The sequence below is a fragment of the Boleophthalmus pectinirostris genome, unplaced genomic scaffold, assembly GCF_026225935.1.
Source record: "Boleophthalmus pectinirostris isolate CB_2022bp ecotype Guang Dong unplaced genomic scaffold, ASM2622593v1 HiC_scaffold_2269, whole genome shotgun sequence".
Lineage (NCBI taxonomy): Eukaryota > Metazoa > Chordata > Actinopteri > Gobiiformes > Gobiidae > Boleophthalmus > Boleophthalmus pectinirostris.
The window spans coordinates 1-24821 of record NW_026571203.1 but is presented as its reverse complement, the minus strand read 5'-3'; the positions used below and the strand labels follow the sequence as shown (position 1 = coordinate 24821).

The 24821-nt window shown below is 39.7% G+C and overlaps 1 protein-coding gene across 2 annotated transcripts; it reads left to right on the top strand.

Moving 5' to 3' along the window:
* Positions 1-865: 865 nt before the first annotated feature.
* On the top strand, positions 866-20943 carry LOC129410506 (uncharacterized). Of its 2 annotated transcripts, XM_055158823.1 has the most exons (7): positions 866-973; positions 2123-2430; positions 3063-3247; positions 13947-14022; positions 18315-18340; positions 18581-18646; positions 19781-20943. In XM_055158823.1, the coding sequence occupies exons 2-7, from the start codon at positions 2232-2234 to the stop codon at positions 19886-19888; spliced, it is 660 nt and encodes a 219-aa protein (XP_055014798.1). In that variant the 5' UTR covers positions 866-973; positions 2123-2231; the 3' UTR covers positions 19889-20943. The 2 variants fall into 2 exon arrangements, with proteins under 2 accessions (XP_055014798.1, XP_055014796.1); XM_055158821.1 differs by lacking the exons at positions 866-973; positions 2123-2430; positions 3063-3247; positions 13947-14022 and adding exons at positions 4390-4505; positions 6607-6924; positions 7246-7518.
* Positions 20944-24821: the final 3878 nt, after the last annotated feature.

Below are 24821 nucleotides of genomic sequence, written 5' to 3'. Positions count from 1 at the left end.
CCAGCCGCAGGTCTCGAGCGCAGAGGACAGGAGCAACCCGCCCGGACCTGTAGCCCACAGCACATTCTCTCTTTCGGGTCCAGTGCACAGAGGGCGACACGGAACCGCTCAGACCCGGTCCATAAACACAGGCACCGGGAACATGGGGCTGATCCACCAGAGCAGGTTAAATACAGACTGTGGAGACTCTGCACACACTTAAAACAAGCTCATGATTACAACAGAAAAGACATTTGTGTTACTCTGACACTTTTGTTTAGCCTTTGGTGTGGAACGCTCAACTTGGTAAAATAACTACAGAGAGTGCAGACGGACAGAAGACTAACTCCGACTTTGTTTACTCTGCATAATTACCCATGAGCCTCTTTTTACAGGCCTCACTGTGGTTTTATTCACACACTGTGGTAAAAAGTCAAAAAGTTAAATCAACTTATCATCAGGACCATAACACATCTGACTAAACTAACACTAGCTTCTCAAAATCAAATTTATTCTTGTAGATATTTCTTACAGATGGCCTTTTAGTAGATGTATTTTTTGCTCTTGTATCATAACAAAATTGTGTAGCCTTAGTCTACTTCTTGAGACTTTGCAGTATCGGACTGATATCGGTATCGGCCAGTACACAAAGGCCACAGTCTGTGCTTCATGAGGAGCAGGAAGTCAAAGTCACTACACTTTTTATTTTGTGTTGATAATGATGCAGAAATCCACATTTAAAGTTTGATTGAGTTTGTACAAGATATTAAACCTAAAAGCAAACGTGCGTTACCATTAGTTACTCTTTAAACTGTTTATTCACAGCTTTAGAAGTGTGAAACCAATGTGGGCGTGAAAAGAACAAGAACTAACCAGAAGAAGGAAGAGGAAGAGACTAGACTTTTAGAAACTCAAAAGAACCGGACTAAAGTAAAAATGATTGACTCAAAATACTTTTGTTTCTTGTTTTTAATCTTCCTGCATCAATTTGAAGGTAAGACTTGATTTTTTTTGTGATGTGATGTTTTTTCTGTAGTTTTAACTGAGTCGTGTAAAACACAACTAAGTTAATAAAAAGCAATCTGTCATTTTCCACCCAACATTAATTTGACTTTTATTTGCCTTATAAGTGTCATATAATTATGAATTTTACTTGAATTATTTTCAGAATATTTGTTTCTCTTGGTTATTTGTTGTTATAGTTTTTAGTTTCAGTGCATGTTTTCTTCACACTATGATGCAAACTGTGCACGTCACACTGTGGTTTCCTGTTGGATGAAAAAATAGACCAGGCCATTTCTTCACAACTTTATGACAGATATTATCTGTAAGATCAGGCCCGGGCTCAAACAACTCACTATATTTACATTTACAACTGATTTCAAATGGTCAAAGCTGTCAGACGCTCTTGTCCCAGACTAAGTCCAAAAATCCATGAGGCACAAACCACAGACTGTAACAGAAGTGAATAAAGGAGAGTGACGTCACCCACAGCGTCACTTGAGACAAAACAAACAGGGACTAGATTTGGAAATCAGAACCCGAAACCAAAGAGCCAATCAGGAGCGAGGATGTTGAAGGTAACGCCTCTTAGTGTTGTGGGACAAACAATCAGTAATACAGGAAGTAAAACTCAACAACCATTACTTCAGTCTCATCATATATTTGGCCTTGTTAACATTATCACTGCTAATTACCTCCATATGTCACATTTCGTGTCCAACCAGGAAGTAAAATTATAAACTTCTGAAAATATAAAAGTTGAAAAAACTAGGCAAGATTTTTCTGAGTGTGTTTTCAGTGAAATGAGTGGAACCTGTCACATGCACTTGAAGTATTGTAGAGACTAGAGACAATAAAGAGAAACTGGTGTGAGTGTAGGAGCAGAAACACGAGGCTCTGGATTCAAGAGAACCACAGATCATATTTCACTGACACGTTACAAGAATGTTCTGTGTGAAATGAAGAAATGTCCATCTGTGTGTGAAGTAAATATCTGCCTCAGAACAAGTTTCTTACTGATCAGAGACTGCTCTGGAAAATAAAGAAAGGTAAAAATATAGTCCATATTGACTACTACTACGACTACTACTACTCATACTACTACTACATCAGTTTTATGATCATGTTTTCTTTTTTGCAGGAGTCAGATCACAAACTGTTCAAATCGATCGTTTCTCCAGAGCAGGAGAAAACTCCACTCTGCCCTGTGACAGACTCAATCATCCTGGTCCCACCTGCTCTGATGTGAAATGGAGCTTCACTATAAAACCAGTTCATCATCCATCACTAAAGTCTCTGGAGGAAAGGTCCTGGACTCCAGACTGACCCTGAACCCAGACTGTTCTCTCAGTGTTCAGAATGTCACTAAAGAACACACTGGGTTATTCCTCTGTCGTCAGAAGGGTAGAACTGATTTAGACACAAATGTGTATCTGAACGTTCTCACTGGTGAGTCATTTTTAAAGTTTCCATCAGATTCAGTTGTTTTGACTTTTCAAGCTCACAGAGCAACAACAGCTCCCCTCCTCATCCAGTCAGAGCCAATCAAAACTCTGCATGATGGACACTGCTCTGTGACCAGTGAGTCAGTGGAGAAGTGGTTGGCCACACGACACAACACATCATTTCTGTGTCCAATCAGAGCTGCTTATTTGCTGCTCTTGTCTCAAATACAGAAGACATTTGCTCTGAAATATCCTCTCACCTCAACAGTGTTTAGTGCTCTGGCTTTAATTGGACTGAAGCTGTTTCCAGAGCTGCTCTGTAACAGTAAAATGACACTACAGTGTTTGAGGAACTGTACTTCATTAGTTGTTTGTTTGTATTTTTCTTGAAGTCATTAGACTTATTTACATACTCGCCCAATCACATCCTCACTGGATCATTTGAACCCGTCTCAGTGAAGTCTCGACTGGACACTGAAAATAACAAAGAGTGATCATCAATATAATTACAGACTTGTGTTTAGAGATTTGTGAAATCTGGGACGGTGCATTGAATAATATGAATTTAAAAGTGTACATGTATTAAGGTGTTCTGTCTGCAAATTCTAATACAGTTTGTTTTGTGTTTAATCTCAGTGTCTCCAGCTCCACCAGAGCCCGAAAGCCAAAGCCTCATTTTACAGTGCACTCTGTGGAGATACAGTGGACGTACCTGCTCAGCTGGAACTTTAGTTTGGTTGGACCAGAATCAGAAGGTTCTGTCTGAAAAACAGAAGAACTGTGAGTCTAATCTGACAGTGGAGCTCCAGAGTCCACAGATCTGCCCTGTTTGTGAAATTATGACCTGATCAGATTCTAGAACATGGAAGCAGCCTGTGTGGGACAGTGGAGGAATTCATGAGTAAAAAGCTCAGTCAAATAAGATTAAGGCAGTAGACTGTGTGCCATTTATTCTAATATTACAATTAATATCATGAACAGAGAAATAATATCTGTGTGTTTTTCCCCTCAGGTTCCTGATTATGAAAATGAAACAGATCTGTAAGAATCCAAGTCTGTGTCTGATTTGATGGAAATATGGTCACCCTAATCTATACAACCTTTAATTTTAGAAAAACAAAACAAATAGTAGGAGCTTGAGTTTCCCTTTTTTTCTCAATATACAAACATGAGTCCAAAATCTGGATAAGGTTTAAAATCTGTGACTTCTCTTTTGGGAAGTTGACATTTCTTTAGGTCGCCTTCACGTGGGCTCTAATCTGTTTCTTCTGCAGTATTTCCTCACTCTGCATTGGTGAATCTGTAAACTTACATGTGTCTTTAGTACAAGGTGACCTCTCAAACTCTGCTTTGAATCAGAATAATGTGTTTTTACTGTTTGCACCTGCCCTGGAACTACAAAGCTCAAACTAAAAGGCCGGAGCTGATCTATCGCTCGCCGTCAAGTGTCTGGTGGCCAGACCTGGTTCCATGGGGGGGGCCCTGGTAACACCAATCTGGGCAACATCACTGGCCTCTGTGTCGAACTCATCATATGAGGCTTCTGAACTGTTCTTAGTCTGGCCCGTCCCCCAGGACCTGTTTGCCTTGGGTGAGCATGAAGCCCCCAACAACACAGCTCCCGGGATCATTCGGGCACTCAGACCCCTCAAGGAGGGGTTAGAGAGACTACCACAATGAAAAAAAAAACTGCTTTTATTTTCATCTATTTGTTAAATAAAAAGTTATGTACTGTGGCTTTAATTAACACCATGGGCCCTTAATCAGGTCACTAGGCCTCATCATTCCAAACTTTTTGTTCTTTATTAATTAAGTCTTTGCTCAGTCTGTGTTATGGATTAGAGAACAAAAACAGCAACATAAGTAGTTCTAGTTGTAGTTGTATCAAACTGAGGATGAGGTGTTTTCACACATTTCAGTTCTTGCTGTAAAACGTCTAAAAAGGGGAGACGGCCAAAAGCTGAACCACAAAGAGGAAGAGACAGAGCGACAGAAAGAGACGTCTGCGATCGAACAGAAGAAATATGGATTTAAAGAGTGTTTTCTTCCTGTTGTGTTTCTCTCTGCTTCAGTCCAGAGGTGAGCTGCTGCTTTTGAATATGTTTTATTATTATAGACTGCAAACACAGCTTTGTGACAGGAAGTAACATTCAAGTCACAACAGTTACACCAGGAAGTGATTACAGCTGCAAATGGCATTATAGATTCAACTTGCTGTTTATTTGGTCAAATCTAAAATCCACTTCTAAGCAACATTATTGAAACTGTGACGTGGTGGACGAACAATTGAAAATATACGACTTTATTACAATGGGGTTTTGTGTCCGATATAAAAGCATGTCTCTGAGCACAGAGACTGCTGCCCCAAACTAACAGCTGACTGATCAGTGGTGGCAGAGTGGTCGAGGTTCCTGCCTTAAGCACAAAGGTTCCTGGTTCCATACATCCTCCCTGTACAGACTGTGTTCACAGGAGAAGGTCGGGCTGCACACATCTCACCTCCATGTCAATACTCTGCAGCAGCCGCAGCTTCTCACAGCGCTAACGTTAATATATGACTGTTGTTTAGGAACAAAGTGCACTTTGAATTGGATTTGAGCCCAGAAATATCACTTTTTACTCTCAAAACATTGGTCCACTTAAAGGGCCTTTATGTATGTGTATGTTATAATGTTGTTTACTGATCAAAAACAGACCTGGGTTTGTGTTTTCTTTCTTTGTCACGTGTTTAACACATAAACTCTACATATTTAGGCTGAGTTCTTCTCTCAAATGGGAAACGATCTACACACTAACTCTACACTTTTACAATTATAAAACCAATGTTCTCTCCTGTACTCGCCCTGTGAGAATACAGGTGTTCTTTTTACAAACACTCAGCACGTCTAGTGTTTTTGCTTTGTTGCAATGTTGTGCAAGTTCACACTTTTCATGGACTAGTTCAAAGTTCAGTTCATTTTATTTTTAGGTGAGATATGTAAATGAAAGGCTGAACTTATTTTTCATACTGACTTTCAATTTTTTACAACTTTACAACATATAAACATAACGTCTCTAGAGCCACATCAGCCCGTGTGACATTATAATGTGTTTAATGCAGCTTTGACACATTTGTTTATGTTTTACTGAAACAAAACTTAAAACCACATGACTCATTTGCATAAACTGTAAACGCTGGAACAAAAACAGTTCTTTCCTTGTGCGCTGATGCGGTTCAGTTCTGTTGGACTAAAGGACATGACTCAGTGGAATATGAGTGTTCTTTCTGTGACAGAGGGATGATGATGATGATGATGATGGTGATGGTGATGATGATGATGGTGAGTGTGTTCTGTGTGTGTGTCGCGTTGGAGATGGTTCATGTTTTCAGAGATCAGACGTGTGCAGGTTTAGTGCAGATCTTTATTTAATATCATTTCACTTTATTTATGTTGGTCATTATTTATTTTGGCTTCTGTTGTGATGAAAAGACTGAAACCTGTTTGTCTTTTGGACACATGTGACTCAACTTTATGTTACAGTAACTGGAATACTGCCGATACTGCCATGACAAAACTGGGACACTCAAAAAACCCGATCATCCTCGGAACACTGATGTGCTTTAAACAAACTCACTGAGTGGAACAGAGTCTCCAAGGAGTCAGAGCCCAAACATGGGACTGTGAGACTCCAGAGTTTGTCAGACGCAGTCTCGTCTCCTCACACTACACACAGCAGCATACATTCAGTTTGTCGATTAAAAATGAATGTGATCGACGAAATTCTAAACGATCAATTATCGATTATTCGACTAATCATTCCCATCCCTACTTTACACTACGTTACCCAAGATGCATTGCACACACAGATGCTCTCCGGTGAGGCTGTGCAGTTTTTGGGTGGAGGAGCCGTGGGCAGTGAGTGAAAGAACAGTAGTTTAAAAAGTGCAGCAGATCTTCACTTGATTCATCAGGTAAAAACAAATTCTGACGTTTAATTGAACCCAACAGTGACGTACATCATTTATCTCACATAATCTTAACAAATTCACGTTCAGGTTCTTGATTTACAAATCTGATGCGTTCAGTTCAAAGTTAAATGAAAAATGAACGTGTTCTTTTGAACACTGCTTTGTTCATGGAGGTGCCTTCATTCTGAAGTCTTACACCATATGTTTTGTTTTGTTTCATGGTCTTTTCAGGAGACAGTGTAGAGTCCATCAACATCTATCAGTACAACAGAACTGGAGAAGACGTCACTCTGCTCTGTGACAGAGTAAAACATTATGGGCCAAACTGTTCCACAGTGAACTGGAATCACAATAACGGAGATACAAATACATATCTGGTTCGGAAAGGTCAGATTGAGAACAGCCCCACATCCACCAGGCTGACTCTGAATCCAGACTGTTCTCTCTCTATTAAGAACATCACTGAAGGAGACTATGGGAGATACTTCTGTGAAACACTGAACACTCAAAATAAATATTTCACATTTATCTACCTGAGTGTTCTCTCTGGTAAGTTGTGTCTTTTAAACAATTTAAATGAAAATAGCAGCTGTAAAGATCATCTATATCGTGTTTTGTTACATCTGAGAGTTAAAATGAATTTGAAGTTCACAACATCACACCTCCTGAAGTGTCACCACCTTGTGACCTCACATGGTTGAACAGAGTGTTTTGAGTTTATGCATGAGAATGAGACCAATTAGACCAACTGGGAAATACCCAAAGGATTTTTAGGAAACAAAACACAAATGCTGGTTTCTTATTTTCTGAGGAAACAACATTAAAACAACAAATTAATATAATAATAAAAACACCTTTTTTTCTTTTCAGTTTCCGTAACTCAACCTAACCTCAACCAAACTCCAACTGGACACATCACCTTACAGTGTAAACTGTGGAGATTCTCCTCTCGTCGTCAGAACAGTTTTCTCTGGTTGGACATAAACGGCGTGGTCCTGTCTGGAGATGGTGTAACTCAGAAGAACTGTGAGTCTAATCTGACAGTGGAGCTCCAGAGTCCACAGATCAGGACCTTCACCTGTCAGTACCAGGAGAACGACAGGGTCCAGGTGTCTGCAGAGTACAGCCTGATGAGGGACACAGGTGAGGCGAGAATTATTGGCTCTTATTTACTAAACTGCCATATGGTGAAATCTGTGTATATTTGGTGTATGACAGAAATGAGACGCTCTATGAGATGTACACAAATTGTACTTCTCATAAATGAGCATACACACACTGGACTCTCTGATCACATCACTGTTGTGCTGATACCGGCACACAAACAGAGGGTGAAAGTCCCCAAACCGGTTCTGAAGGAGGTCAGAGTGTGGCCAGAGGGGACCTTGTCTGCTCTTCAAGATGCTTTGGCACAACAGACTGGGTCATGTTTAATGAAGCTGCCACACACGACAACATTGTAAACATTGAGGAGTAAACAGACACTGTGACTCTTACATCACCAAACATCGATGATGTGACCCACACAAAAAGCATCATCACTTGGGCTGATCACAAGCCATGGCTGACAGGGGAAGTACACAGGCTGCTGAAGGTCAGAGACAAAGTCTGTGTCCCAATTCAAAGGGCTGCAGCCTCCGAAGGCTGTGCACTCCGCACTCCGTGGACCGCCAGGCCGTTGCAGAAATGGTACAGGTCTAGCCCTCGGAGCCGCTCCCCCGTCGCCCAGCAACCGAGGGACGCTGCTAGCGCTAATGCTAATGCTAACGCTAACACGCTCCGCGCAGATACGCACACGGATCAGTAAAAAGAAAACGCACAGGTCATCAAACTGTCGGATTTTGTGACCAAATTATTTTAATAATTCGCATTCAAATCATATGGCCAAAAACAAAAATGTATGTTTAACTTTTGCAAAACAAAACATCTATATTTAAGGGATACATTTTAAATAGACTAAATTATCTTAAAGTTTTAAAAAACTGTGATGAGATATGCATTACTAAATATTATCATTATTAAGGATTTTTATATTGACCAGGGATTACATTTATACAGTCAGTTTGTAAAGAAAGAAAGACATCTCTCCTGAGAAAAGATGGTTTATTAAACAATCCAAGGAACTTCTGGAAATACTTTATCATAATATGAAGTCAAATATTAAACCCATTACACACACTCTGCATTAACAAGTTAGTACAAACAGCTGTATGTCAGTAAATCTCATTGTGTTCCCTCTTTGCTGAAGCAAGTGACAATCAAAAATTAACAAATTATCTTTGCCAAATATGATCATGTGGAACACCACAGTTTATCTGCAGTACAATAGTACATTCTTATAGTACATGTAATTAGTTACTATCAAAAGAGACACCAAATAAACGGCACATTTCACCATAAATCAAATGTCAGTACAGACTGAAAAACATTCAGAAACACTTATGAGCAGATATTTTCATTTCTGTCTCACACACTTGTTCAGATCATATGAGACTCTGGACCTGCTCCTCAGAGACATCTGGACATGGACATGGACATGGACAGACATTGGAGACATGGACAGTGGAGACATGGACAGTGGACTTGGACCACTCAGTCTGATGTGTCTCTCGTCTTCTGGAGGAGGAAGAGCAGAATGGTTGTTACGTCTGATTGATTCAAAGTTCTGTCCTGCAGAGTGAAAACCTGTAATGACACACACATTAAGAAAACTACAAAACTATTAGAGGAAAATAAGTTTCACAGAGCATGCAGCCCCAAAGAACACCTGGACTCCCTCCGCACTATTTACATTTATTATTATTTATTTACAGTATACACAAGGGAGTGATATATTGATATGTTTTTCGTATGAAGAATTGACAATAAACGTATTTTAACATTGAACTTAAACTTTGATGTACATTCAGATTCAAAGGCAGTTTATATCTGAAACAGCTAAATCAACAGAGGAATCCCACACATTTGAGAAATACATATTTTCACAATTTAAATCATAATTTCAACATGAGCATGATTCATTTGTAGCTCTTTTTATTAGTAGAGTTTTCAATGTAACATGCCCCAGACCTAATTGTTGGCAGGAGTCTGGGTCAGCACCTCCAGCTCAGTGTTGGCTTTACTTTGTCATCTGCATTTGACCCATTTTATGAATCACAAGCATCTTGTCAGCCAACAGTTCTGTGGCCCCTGCAGTGTGTCGCGTCCTCATACAGGAGGCTGCAGATGAGAAAAGAAAATTCATGTAAAACAGATTTCTCATTGTTATAACATTAGATGTGACAGACCGAACAGACACAGTCAGGTCGTATCTACACCAGGTCGTATCTACACCAGTGTCTGCACAAATCTGTTAAACGAGCCTCATGTCCATCATAAATCTGACCTGTCCAGGCAGGATTATTTACTCTTCACTTTACAAACATGCACGGATTGTTAAAAGCAGATAATGTATTCCCTGAATGAAATGCACACGTTGGAGGTTTATATTATGTGATTTACAAGTAAATATGAGCTTTGATAGAGTCAGACTGAGTCTTTTTTCAGTTGAATGTATGAAATAATGTGTGTTTTCATCTTAACTCCGAGCTACACTGACCAACTGTTTACATGTTTACACTGTCCGTGAAAACGTGGAGTTTTCTCCTCGTAGCTTCTTTAAATCAGTCTGTGGGCTTCTTTTCCCTTAACAGTAAAAACATGATTAGTGTTTGATGGAAATCTGTCCAAATATGAAAGTTTGTGCGGACATCGCATTAGCTGCACATTACTAGGCAAACTTTAGCTCAAAACTCTGCAGTTCACGCAGTTAAAAACAAACTTATTTGACATTTTTGTGGGAGTTATGGTCGTATTTTACGTTTACAGTTGCGTTAGTAATGATTTCCTAAAGTTAAAAGTGTTATTCACATGTTTTTCTCCGCCCTCCGGACGGGCTTTTTGCTCCCTGTTTTCGCTCCGTGTTTTCGAACACTGCCGCCGCGCGGTGCATGCTGGGATACTGAAGGCTGCGAAGGATACTCGGATGTGTCCTCCGTTCGTGGCCCCATCTCCATGAAAACGAGGCCGGTTTTAGGGCTGCATTTGAAGGCTGCATGACATAAAAATGAAATGGGACAGGCCTTGTTTCACCAGAAGTGACGTATGCGGCCTTAAAACCAGCCTTCGGAGGCTGTAGCCCTCGAATTGGGACACAGCCAAAGTCTTCAGAGCTCAGGAAGAAGCTGGCCTGAGAACATTGAGAGAAAACTTGTTTGTGTTCTCATTTTTTGCTTTCCTGATACTCCGGAACAAGAAAACCTCCCTTTTCAAGGACAGCAGAAATGCAAAGAGCCTATGGAAGGGCATCCAGGCCATCACACAGAGCTGCAGCACCTCTCTGCTCAATGACCTGAACAGCTCCTGTGCACATTTTGAAGCACAAAACAACACCCACCCACAGAAAACCACACCCCCTCTCCACAACTAGACTCAATGTCTGTCTGCCTCCAGCGTGAAGACGACACTCACCACCATCAACCCACACAAAGCAGCAGGTCCAGACAACATCCCAGGTCATGGGCTGAAGGATTGTGCAGAGGAGCTAAAGGAAGTCTTTACAGACATCTTCAACACGGAGCAAGTCATTGTCCCAACTTGCTTCAAAGCCGCCACCATCATACCAAAGAATACCTGTTCCAAAGAAACCATCCCCATCCTGCTTCAACGACTACAGCCCTGTGGCACCGACGCCATCATCATGAAATCATGAAGTGCATTGAACGGCTCATCAAGTCTCACATTAAATCCACCCACAATGTTCTCTCCTGTACTCGCCCTGTGAGAATACAGGTGTTCTTTTTACAAACACTGAGCACGTCTAGTGTTTTTGCTTTGTTCATGGAGGTGCTTTCATTCTGAAGTCTTACAGCATATGTTTTGTTTTGTTTCAGTTTTTTCAGAAGACAGTGCAGATTTCATCAAAATCTATCAGTACAAGAGAACTGGAGAAGACGTCACTCTGCTCTGTGACAGAGCAAAACATTATGGGCCAAACTGTTCCACAGTGAACTGGAGTCGCTATAACAGAAATTATACATTTCTAGTTTGGAAAGGTCAGATTGAGAACAGTCCCAGATCCACCAGACTGACTCTGAATCCAGACTGTTCTCTCTCTATTAAGAACATCACTGAAGGAGACTACGGGGAATACTTCTGTGGAACACTGAACAATCAAAATAAATATGAATCATTCACATTTATCTACCTGAGTGTTCTCTCTGGTAAGTTGTGTCTTTTAAACAATTTAAATGAAAACAGCAGCTGTAAAGATCATCTATATCGTGTTTTGTTAAAATGAATTTGAAGTTCATAACATCGCTCCTCCTCAAGTGTTTTGAGTTTATGCATGAGAAGAGAGATGAGACCAATACATGCATCATGAATTTTGGACTTCCGGTCATCGTGCAATGCATATTGGGAAGGAATTTCCAAAAAAGTGAGCATCTAACCACCATGTTTGATTTCCCAGTGGGATGTGTCTATTGTAAAAGCTGATCTTTTCAAGCGAACTCCATAAATACAAAAGTGAATCAGATGTGTGTGACTGCAAACCTCCGTTCAAACTGTCCCTTTCCAATGGAATTGAAAAATAGTGAAAGGTGATGGGCAGGATTGATCCACAGGAAGAACCAAAAAGGAAATTTTTGGCTGCCTAAATCATCCCCAGTTTGCAGCGAACATTTTGTATGTGGAGCGACGACAAAGCAAAATCCCGATCCCTCGCTCAACCTTTTTTAAGAATTTAAAAAGTCAACACCAAAGTGAAAGGCTCCAGCTGTCAGTGTTGGGAAGGTGACTTTTAAAATGTATTCCCCTACAGATTACAGATTACATACCCCAAAATGTAGTTTGTAATGTAATCCATTAAATTACTTACAGTGAGTAATGTAATCTGAATACTTTGGATTACTTGATTTGCTGTAGAGAAAGACTAGGATATTGTAACATAAGATGTTTTGTCTGCTAAAAGAAAATGAAAAGCACAGACTTTACTGAACCATATTAAAAATATTATTGATAGAAGACGAGGAGACACGGTCCGTGCATCTTGATTTAGTCCCGTTAAATCCTGTTTGAGACATAGTTTAGACCTGGTTATAGTCCTGGTTTAGATCTGGTTTAGTCTTGGGTTAGTCCTGGTTTAGATCTGGTTTAATCTTGGTTTAGTCCTGGTTTAGATCTGGTTTAGATCTGGTTTTAGACCAAGTTTAGACCTGGTTTGGACCTGGTTTAATCCTGGTTTAATCCTGGTTTAGTCCTAGTTTAGACCTTGTTTAGACCTGGTTTTAGTCCTGGTTTAGATCTGGTTTGGACCTGTATTAGTCCTAGTTTAGACCTTGTTTAGACCTGGGTTTGTACCTGGGTTTAGACCTGGTTTAGACAGAAAAAAAAAGGGGGATATTGCCCAAAATGTGAAAACAGGACAATACCTCTGTGCAATCCCATTTATTTCAACCAAGTATCTGTAATCCAATTACCACTCATTCAAACAGTAACTGTAACTGAATACAATTACTCATAATTTGTACTCTGATTACGTAACTCTGGTACATGTAATCTGTTACTCCCCAACACTGCCAGCTGTTCACCAAGAAACACCTTCCACTGCAAAGAGACCAAGATGTGATGTTGCTGTAAAACCACAAGAACAAGAAAGTGCAGCTCAGTCTGTTTGTCTTCTGCTCCTCAACATTAACAAACCGGATTTTGTTTTGTCGTCGCTCCACATACAAAATGTTCTCTGTAAACTCAGGATGATTTCTTAGACAGACAAATGTTTCCTTTTTGGTTCTTCCTGTGGATTAATCCTGCCCATCACCTTCACCTTTCACTATTTTTCAATTCTGTTGGGAAGAGAAACGGTTTGAACGGAGGTTTGCAGTCGCACACATCTGATTCACTTTTGCATTTATGGATTTTGCAAACTTCCGAAACCCATTTCCTGAGCCGTTTTCCGCTGTTAGGATCCAACAACCACACAATTAATGATGTCCAAATTCCGAAACTAAAATATGACAATATCAGAACCAGAAACAAAAGTGAAATGGTTCAAAAGACTTGAAAAGATCGACTTTGTCAATAGACACATTCCACTGGGAAAACAAACATGGAGGTTTGATGTTCACTTTTTCAGAAAATCCTTCCCAGTGTGGATTGCTCAGTGACTGGAAGTCCAAAATTCGTGATGCATGTATTAGACCAACTGGGAAATACCCAAAGGATTTTTATGAAACAAAACACAAATGCTGGTTTCTTATTTTCTGAGGAAACAACATTAAAACGACAAATTAATATAATAATAAAAACACTGTTCTTTATTTTCAGTTTCTGTAGCTCAACCCAACCTCGACCAAACCCCAAATGGACACATCACCTTACAGTGCAAACTGTGGAAATATGGGTTCCTTCCTTCTTGTGAACCAGACGGTTTTCTCTGGTTGGACATAAACGGTACGGTTCTGTCTGGAGATGGTGTAACTCAGAAGAACTGTGAGTCTAATCTGACAGTGGAGCTCCAGAGTCCACAGATCAGGACCTTCACCTGTCAGTACCAGGAGAACGGCAGGGTCCAGGTGTCTGCAGAGTACAGCCTGATGAGAGACACAGGTGAGGAAAGAATTATTGGCTCTCATTTACAGTAAAATCTGTGGTTATATTTGTTGTATGACAGAAATGAGACGCTCTGTGGGATGTGCACAAATTGTACGACACACACATTTCAAACAAACACCAAAGTGCACAGGAAAACAACTTTTAACTGCATGAAACATTTTGTCCCTTAATATATTTGCTTTTTTAGAATCAGTTGAGCCAAAAATGGCATGATGATGTCATACTCCCAGACATGTTTTTTCTATTGATTACATTGTACTTTACTGAATTAATCCAAAAGGTAAACGCACAAAAACTGAACCTGATCATTTCTATTAGAAACTAGACTTAAAAACTGGCTATATTACAGCAACAATCTACATTTCAACAACACTCATTTTAGCTCGTCCATTTAGTGGGTCCCACAAGGCTCTGTTTTAGGTCCACTGTTATTTTCAATTACATGTTTTTATTGAACATTCAGTCATAGTAATAGAATGTAATAGTGTTGTAGTCAAGAACTAATTGAGACCGAGACTAGACCAAGACTGTAAAAAATGGTCTCAAGACCAAGACCGGTCTCGAGTACTATGACATTAGACTGTAATATACTAAAAGCACAGTTGTGTACATTTTTATTGAGAAGAAACTCATTTTTATTCAACAGAATGCAAAAAATTTGAACATTTTGTGGAATGTCCATTTTGTGCACAACGGGCACACCATAAATAAGTAGTAAACCATTTAAAATCCATTATGCTATGGTATTTACTTTACATTTACAATTCATTGTGTAATAAATGGATAAGAATACTGCATCTAATTAGAAATTATTTTATAATCAGTAATTGCACAGTTAGCATTCTAGTTGTTATTAGCTTTAGTGTCACGGGTTTGTGAAAGTTATGAAGTGTTTATAAAGTCATCGTGGTGAATAATTAGGATCGTCAGAATGCATAAGGTCAGTGAGGAAGAACTGTGGACCAGTGCAAACTGAGCTCGTTGTGTTTCTCGTGTATTTAAGACAGTAAACATCAGGTAGAGCACGTTTAAGACTTCTCACTCTTCGTTCATGAATGTGTTTTCCCACCTCTTTGTCAGTCTACATCATCTCTGCAGTCGTGGGTGGAGGGCTGGTGCTCCTGGCTGTAGCTCTGGGGCTGTTTTTCAAAATAAAATCCAAAAAGAAAACTACAGAAAGTATTGAAGAAACAGAAGGTAAAACACAGAACTAAAATGTCATGACTTCATACTTTTCATGAGTTACCAGTTCTTGTATTTTAGTCATTTAGTGTAATTTTAAAAAATACATTATTTTCTTTATCAGGGATTAAAGCGGGGGTATTATGCAAAATCTTTTTTTTAAGCTTTTTCCCATGTTATAACATTGTTCCCTGACAAAAACATGCCTGAAGATGTTTTAGAGTTGTCCATGGATGTTTGAGTAATATGTTTGAGCCCTATTCAAACCCTTCTTACAATAGGAGGGTTTCAGTCACGTGATCATGATGATGCGCGAATTTCAGGTGGAGGGCAGGAAGTGAAGACAAACACGACAAACAAACACAGCTCTGGAGAACACAGATACGGAGAAGAGTTCTTATTGTAAGGATTTAGAGCCAGTAGCGAGGCAAAAGTACGAGCAGTTAGTCGACAAATATATTGGGCGTGACCCTGTTTTATTGAAAATGAGAGAATTTTCAACCGAAGTAAAAGATTTGTCGACAATCGAGGCAGAGGAGATCACGAACTATTTAGTTCTCCAGACATCGTTCTACACCAGACAACAGATGAAGGCAAAATACAAAAGTTTGGAGGCATAGAACTTTTTTTGTCAGTGGATGGGTCCACAACCTTGGTACAAAACGCCTAAATGATGATTATGGTTTGGTTTTCGCCGGGGTGGGTGTTTCTCTTATTTTATGTGTATAGATGTTATGGGAAAAACTGCAGTGTATCGGCAGTAACCTCTATCTGAACTATTTAATGTCAGCAAACGTCTTTAGTCGTTAAAGATTCGTTTATGTTTAGGTAAACCACAAAAAACAACTTATCTTTGTAACAAACCTTTGACGAAGTGTTCACTGCAGACACGAGCATTAGCGAAATCTGCTCCTCCTGACCGCAAACAGGTTTGTAATCCACTTTTTACGGCGTTGTTCTGTCGGCTTTTCCCATTTCTGACCTTTGTGGACGATTATATTCAGTACTATAAAAAAATCGCTTTTCCTTCTCTCGGTTAGAACGATTGGCACAGCCCTAAACTACACAACACATCGGCATTTTCCTCCAGTCAGTTCACTTCCTGCCTCCATCTGATTTTGCCTGCTGACAAACAGCCCTGTGACGTCACGTGAAACCCAGATATTAGCTGTAAGATTTTGTACGAGGCTCCGCCCACAAGCCTGCATCCCCCATGCTCCCACGCGACAATTCTCCATAAATTAACTTCTTGGGTTCTTTTTAAAGACAAGGCAGTAAAGTGTATTTATCTTGGTGACATGTTTCGACTGCTGCTCCATCTTCAGATCTGTCTGTTGTTACTTCCTGTGGGCGTGGTCAGACCTGATGGACCTGCAGGTCGCTCAGACTGACCACGCCTCCCGTCGCCCGGTGTCTCTGGAGGAGGGTGTCCCAGGTGTGTGAAAGGAGGAACGCTTCGTCATCACGGTTAATTCTGTCCGTGCCTCGTTTCCTGATTTCACTGTCCTCCCTGGTCCAGCGTTTGAACTTCTTGTTTTCTGATCCAATGACCCGAGCCCCGACCTGATCCAGAATGTGGTTGTTCCTTTTACAGTGTCTGATATGGCGGATTTTAGTTTTTCCTGTTCTGCTTTATCTTTTTGTGTTCTGGTGAGTCTCCCTGATGTTTTCTTTTCGCATTCCTTTTGGTGTTCCTTATTTCGGATGTGAAATGCCCGTTTCCCCTATGTATGATTTATGGCATGATTTGCATTGAATTTCGTAGATGGCATTGCATTTTTGTTCTTGTGGGATTTTATCTTTGGGGTGTTGGTGGAGTTTTGTGTATGGTTTGACTACAGTGTTTATGTTGTGTTTTTTCATGGCTCTCTGGATGGGTTCAGTTATTCCTCTGATGTTCGGTAGTGTGATTGTGTTCTTGTGGTGCTGCTGCCCTCTGTTGGTTTGTTGTGATTTTTTCCGGGGTTTGTTGGTTTTATTGATAACTTGTTGTCTGCCTTTGTTTATGGCCCAGCTGGGATATTGACATTCCTACAGGAAGTAACAACAGCTGATATACGACACGTCACCACCAACACAGAGGACAGTTCTGAAGATGGCTTGCAGCTAGCAGCCGAAACATGTCAACAAGGCAAATACACTTTACTGCATTGTCTTTAAAAAGAACCCAAGAAGTTAAAGTATATAAGAAGACAAAATTAACATCTTTGGATTAATTCTCCATAAATAAATAAAAACATAACACAAAACTGAACACAGCAACTGGACAAACCTGATGTGATGTGCAGGAGTTTCATTACACTGGAAAAAAAACAATATCTATATAAGTTACAATTATTTAAATTAAGAACATTTTGCTTTATTTGAGTCGATTCAACTTGACAAGTAAAATTATCTATCAATCTACCAATAAGTGTGTTTTTCTTAATTCAATCAAGTTGTTGTTTTTCGTTGTAGCAGGATGTATTTTCATCTTTTAAGTACAAAAAGTCTTGTTCCACTGGCAGATCATTTTACTTGTCAAGTGAAATAGACTCAAATCATGATAAAACTTTCTTAATTCAAGTAATTTTAACTTGACTAGACTTTGTTTAGTGTAATGTAGTGGGACACATGCTGATTGTGTTGTGCTCTGAAGGGGGAGTGTCAAAAACATTTTAATGTGCTGTTTATGGTGACTAAAGCATTTTCTGAACAGTAAAGGCCAACATGGTGATCTAAATATGTTACAGTTAATACTGCCAGTTTAAGCATTAAACTATAAAAAACTTATAATTTTACTTTTTACAGTTTTGTTTTGTCACATTTTTGCCATAAATTTAATCACAGAAACAGGTCCAGTGACTTCCTGTTCAAAACAGCAGAACCCCACATGTGTTACTAGAACTTTTGTATAATCACAAGTTTGTACAAAGCAGAGTGTTTTGTGTTTTTACTCAATCCTCAAATGCAAAACATTACAGGATTATTCAACTAACACATGAATCAATTAGAACAGAACAACAAGTTAATGATGAGTGAATAAAACATGGTTAAATCTTAAAGGTTTTTCACATTAGGTTCTTTAATATTCTAATTGTTGACACAGGACTTTGTTTTGACAGGTGCCTCACCTGCCGCTGATGCTACGGTGAGTGCTCAAATCCTTATTCAAGAATTAAAGTCAACTAAAGGTTCATTTTGTGTGATTAGGCCGATACTTTCTGGAGTTATCAGTAGAATTATCTGGATTTAATGACTCCACATGTGTTGTTTTGTTGTCATTGTTAATATGGACTGGAACGAGCTGAAAACATAGACTTGTGTGATCAGAGAGCGCCCTCTAGTGGATATAACACTGAACTGTGTGTAACTTTTTATTCTTTAACAGGATGATCCAGAAAATGGAGTGACTTATGCAATGATTGAGCACCACACACCCAGAGCTAAAATACAGGTAAAAAGGACAAATAAAATGTTTACATGAACATATTTCTAAAATGATAAACTGACAATACATTTCTGCCCTGTTCATTCTCTTGTTTATATTTTGTGTTTTATTAAATAGTCTGCGAAAAATAATAACTTATACAAATATGACTTAAATTAAGAATAACATTTAGTTACACTAAAATAAAAAATATATATATTGAAAAGCCACTTAAAGCCACAGTATGAAACTTTTTATCAAAAAACAAACAACACAACAAACACGTCTGAACATGCTTTTTTTTTTTTTTTGCTGTACTAGAATAAAGTGTAATTGCACATCCACTGCAGTAGTTGGCAGTACAGTGTCGGGTGTTTTGCACCAAGCGTCTGCACACAGCACAGAGCAGGAGACATGAAGTGCAGTGAACTTGGGTCCCTCAAAAGACCCATCCATCCATTTTATTCCTTCCACACGTCCTCCAGCTCCTCTGGGGAGACCCCGAGATGTTCCCAGGCCAGTCGAGGGACATAGTCCCTCCAGTGTGTCCTGGGTCTTCCCCGGGGCCTCCTCTCGGTGGGTCATGAACACCTCAGATCAGATGTCCTCCCCTCAGCTGCTCCTCTCGAGGTGGAGGAGCAGCGGCTCTACTCCAAGCTCCTCCCATGTGACTGAGCTCCTCCCCCTATCTCTAAGGGAGCGTCCAGACACCCTGCAGAGGAAACTCATTTGTGCCGCTTGAATCTGTGATCTCGTCCTTTCGGTCATTACCCAGAGCTCATGACCAGAGGTGAGGGGAGGAACGTAGATTGACGGTAAATCAAGAGCTTCATCTTTCGGGCTCAGCTCCTCTTCACCACAACGGTCCAACACAGCGACTCCTCCACTTGAGGCAAGGTCAGAGACACCATGGAAAAATATTGAACAGGGATGAAAAGAAAGACAGAGAAAGATGGAGATAATGAAACAAACGACGAGGAGTCATTTTTGGAGACGCGAGTAAAATGTTTGTTCTCGTATGTAGGCGACTGAAGGCGAGGGTGTGATTTGTCCACTTTGGTTGTGGTTCTGTGGAGTGGAGGGCGACAAATGTTTTCTTCTTTCTATAATAATAATAATGGAGAAGCTCTTATTTCTAATTTCTTGTTTGAACTTTTACAGCTTAAAGAAAATGATGACGTAACTTACTCTGAAGTGAAGCGACAGAACACAGCAAAGTCTGAGCAGAGCGACATCTACAGCCAAGTGAAAAAGAAACCACAAGACTGAACACAAGGATCAAGGTCAAGATTTATCATTTGTGCATTATGAGATGGTGTTACAATAATAAAAACAACACATCAAACTTTACTCTTCATAATTTAGATTAAGAAAAGAAAGTTTAGAGGTAAAAACACCTGCAATAAAATGAATGTACAGGACTACTCAGACAAATGATACAAAACACAAGTCAAGTACAAAACAAGTCGAGTTTCTGATAAAGAGACATTATAATGGTTAATGTAAAAAAAAAAGCTTTGACAATGTTTAAATCCAGCTCAAAACTGTTCTGTTGAGCTGCACAAACAACTGAAAGGTTTTTATTCTTCTCTTTTTATTTTATTTTATGATGATTATTTATGTTCTGTTAGTGACAAGACCCAAGAACTCTCTGTATTACAACAAGAAATCTGCATTTTAACAAAACTAATTTTATCTGCCCTCGTCTGTGTTAAATATTATTGGCTGATAGAATGTTGTGATGGCGTCTGAAACTCAGCAATAAAACAAAGTCTCTCCTCTCACAATAATGTATTTGAGCTAAAGGAGACTGTATTGTAAAAGTCACTTCAGTGGGGTCCCTCAGGGCTTTGTTTTCAGGCCACTGTTGTTTTCATCAACATGTAATTTATCGTAGTTCACTTTGTAATTGTAATATCCTTTTCTTGTAATTTTGTGATGCTTATTTATGTTTTGTGTTTTTATTTTATGTTTATTTGTATTGTGATGTTAATGTTTTTCTTATTCTGTAAAGCAATTTGAATTACTTTGTACATGAAATATTTCCTTTTAAGTCATGTAAATACAATGTTTTGTACCGTTTTTACAAAGGCTTAATACTGTAAATACGTTTAATGTTAACTGACTGAAGAAAAAAATCACACAGTAAAGTTAAATCACTGATTTGTTTATTACATTTGCAGGAGTGATTTAGCTGTAACATCTGCACATTAGTCACAGCTTATTGTATTTTTACTTTTTTATCAGTTTGACATCATTTAAAGTGTCAGTATCAGTAAATGTTTTATGTACAGGGCTTTTTAATAAAGTCTGTTTTTCACAAACATCTCCTTTTTTGATGATATAAGAAGTAGGGACAGGCATGATTAGTCGACTAACCGATAATTGATCATTAAGAATTTCGTCGATTACATTCATTACTAATTAACAAACCCAAAGTAGGTTTCTGTGCGTAGAGACGTAACTGCGTCTGACACAAACACTGGACTAGTGACCTCAGACCCACAATCGGCTCTGGTTCCTTGGAAACACTGTCCCACGCAGTGAGTTTTTAACAGAACAGCCGCGTCTCATCTTCATCAAGGAGATATTGCAATATAAAAAAAAAAAAAAAAAAAAAAGTGCTGGGTTATATCTTGAATACTTCCACCTCACTCATGGTCTGAATACGCCGCCCGAAAGAATACTTTCCCATAAAGCATTGCGGCCAACATTTTCCTGCATTTCCGGCGTTTTCCAGTAGATGGCGCACTATATATACACATGAAGCGCTGCGTCTTCTGTTGGCCGCAATGTTTTATGGGAAAGTATTTTTTCGAGCGGCGTATTCGGACCATGAGTGAGGTATAAGTCTTCAAGACATACGTCTGTACTGTTTCTAATTTGTCAGATTGAAAAATCTATATGACGCAATGTTAATCATTGTGGTAATAACAGAAGGTTATATGTTTCCGGTTGCGGTTTATTTCTGTTGTGAAAGGCAGAGTCATGGATCTATTAAAATAACTGGATACAGTGTTGCTGCTTGTAGCTGCCTCGAGTTGACGTAGTGTCACTCAGTGGTTCTACAGTCGAAAAAATCCCATGGGCCGAGAGAAGATTTTTCTCATAGAGGCAATGTAATCACAACCTGCTCGTGTTCGGCTGACAGGACCTACAACTTTCAAAAATGTCGGATTTTGTGGCGATTTTTACCTATTTTTAGATCATAAACTTTTTCTCGCTCAAAATCCTTCAGTTGTCTTAAAAAAAACGCTTTATATTCGTTAGCTCCGGCTCCGCTCTGCTCCGCTCTAGTTCCTCTCGCTCTGATTGGTCAAAGCGATCACGTGATACACGAGCCCGCGCTCCGTGCGTGTGGTCGCGTGCATTCGCGTGTGCCCGTGGGAGAAAAGAGCACTACTGCGCATGTTCGGTCGGCCCACGGCCACCGGAAGTATCTAGCCGGTGTTCCGGATTGTCTGGTGATCAGTTTAACTGGTAAAGTCGGAGCCACATCTGGAAGCATGGGGGGCGTGTCCTCTCGGCTTCCATTCACTCCCATAGAGACACAAAACTGCCAGAGCTGTATTGTCGCGTTAAACCTTCTTTATCGTGGCGTATTATTTCCCCATAGGAAAATAATCCAAATGTATCCAGCACATGTTCCCATCACGACCTGGGGTTTGAAGTAACAAACATTGCTCTTTACTGCAGCGCATGAACGCGCTCAACCACTTGATCTGGTCGCTGTTCCAGACGCTCCTATAACAGGTGACATACCGCTATGTCGTGTAACAAATAAACATGGTCAAGCACAAAATGCTGTCCGTGTCATCACTGTCATGAATGTTGTGTTTGTGTAGACATGTACAGACTTATATAATGTGTACAATGATCTAGTTCACACAATTTGCTACCAAAATAGGGACTGACTCATTGGATCATTTTAACACAATCACCCAGAGTGAAATATTACACAACATCTTGCTGTGAACACAACAGGTAGACTACATCGCCTGCATCCAGATCCAGATGTGTTGGGCGTGTCCACTCAGCTGCAGATGTGGTGGGCGTGCATCATGCTCCCAATCCTTTTAGTCAGGTACAAAAGAAATAACTATCATATAGGCCAAGTCTTTTACACGTTCCGTATTTGTCATCCCTAATGCACTGTTGCCCTGTGTAATTGGCTGGTCTAGAATAAATAAAAAATGTGACTGCGTTTGCTTATTATATGCTTCGTGATACAGAATATACATTCATCTGACCAGAAACAGACAAGAATGTTTTAGTATCAAGATCACTGAAAAACACTACACAATGAACATATAAACTTCAGTGACTACAAAAAGCCTCCAGTCCAAAAGGCATGTATGCAGCCGCAGCGCAGCAACAACCAGATCAAGTGCTTAAGGCACATGCACGCACATCTGCAGCCGAGTGGACACGCCCATCACATCTGGATCTGGAAGCAGGCGATGTAGTCTACCTGTAGTCTACAAGCAAGATGTTTTATATCTGGTTTTATCCTAGTTTAGACCTAGTTTAGACCCATATTAAGGCAGCAAATTGTGTGAAATGTCACATTGCATATATGTACATATAATATAGGCCTATCTCTACACACGCAGACCCCTGAGAGTAACAGGACTGGCAACAGTTTGAGTATTTTTATCGGCAAGTTTGCGACTTGAAAGACAGCACAAGAATCATATTAGTTGTTGACATGGAGCGTCTACAGCAGCAGCAGCCGCAGCGCAGCGACAACCAGATCAAGTGGTTAAGGTGCACGCCCACCGCATCTACAGCTGAGTGGACACGCCCACCACATCTGGATCTGGAAGCAGAAGATGTAGTCTACCTGTTGTGTTCACAGCAAGATGTAGTGTAAGATTTCACTCTGGGTGATTGTGTCAAAAGATCCAATGAGTCAGTCCCTATTTTGGTTGCAAATTGTGTGAACTAGGCACATTATATAAGCCAATACACAAAAATAAAAAAATAACACAAACACTACATTCATGACAGTGAAGACACGGGCAGCATTTTGTGCTTGACCATTTTGTATTTGTTATAAAACATAGCGATATGGTACTTATTTGGTTATAGGAGCGTCTGGAGCAGCGACCAGATCAAGTGGTTGAGCGCGTTCATGCGCTGCAGTAAAGAGCAACGTTTGTTTTTTCAAACGCCAGGTCTTGATGGGAACATGTGCTGGATACATTTGGATTATTTTTCAATGGGGAAATAATACGCCACATTAAAGAAGAAGGCGAAATACAGCTCTGGCAGTTTTGTGTCTCTATGGGAGTGAATGGAAGCCGAGAGGACACGCCCCCCCATGCTTCCAGATGTGGCCCCGCCTTTACCAGTTAAACTGATCACCAGACAATCCGGAACACCGGGCTAGGCTAATCTGGGATGTAAAAGCAAACGTGCGTTACTATTAGTTACTCTTTAAACTGTTTATTCACAGCTTTAGAAGTGTGAAACTAATGTGGGCGTGAAAAGATATTAAGAGAACAAGAAATAACCAGAAAAAGGAAGAGGAAGAAACTCGACTTTCAGAAACTCAAAAGAACCGGACTAAAGTAAAAATGATCGACTCAAAATACTTTTGTTTCTTGGTTTTAATTTTCCTGCATCAGTTTGAAGGTAAGACTTTGTGATTTTTCTACAGTTTTAACTGAGTCGTGTAAAACAGGAGTTTGAATGATGCATATTTGACTAGAATAATAAGCAGCAGTGGTGGAACATAACACAGTAAAAGCAGTAAAGTACTGTACTTAAGTACACACTGTAGGTATCTGGACTTTACTTAAGTACATTTTAAAGTACATACTTTTTACTTCACTACATTTGAGAGCAGGTATTTGTACTTTCTACTCCACTACATTTTTCAACTGGACTGAAAAGTAAAAGTATTTTTTATTGTATTTTGAGACGTGCTGAAAAGACCAGGTACGAGTCAGGTTTGTGGAGAGGCAAGTCCACTCACTAAAGTTTTCCAGTGCAATAAACACAACCACATTTTAAAAACATGCTTTTATTTTAGTTTATTTTCTGTGTAAAAAGTGACATACTGTGGCTTTAACTTGACTCTGTCAATCAGAGAGTTGGATTGATGGTCACACACGAGAGAAATGATGAATCTACGAGACGATGTGAATGAAAGTGAAAGATTATTTCAGTGTTTGGTCAATGTGTCAAATGAACAAAG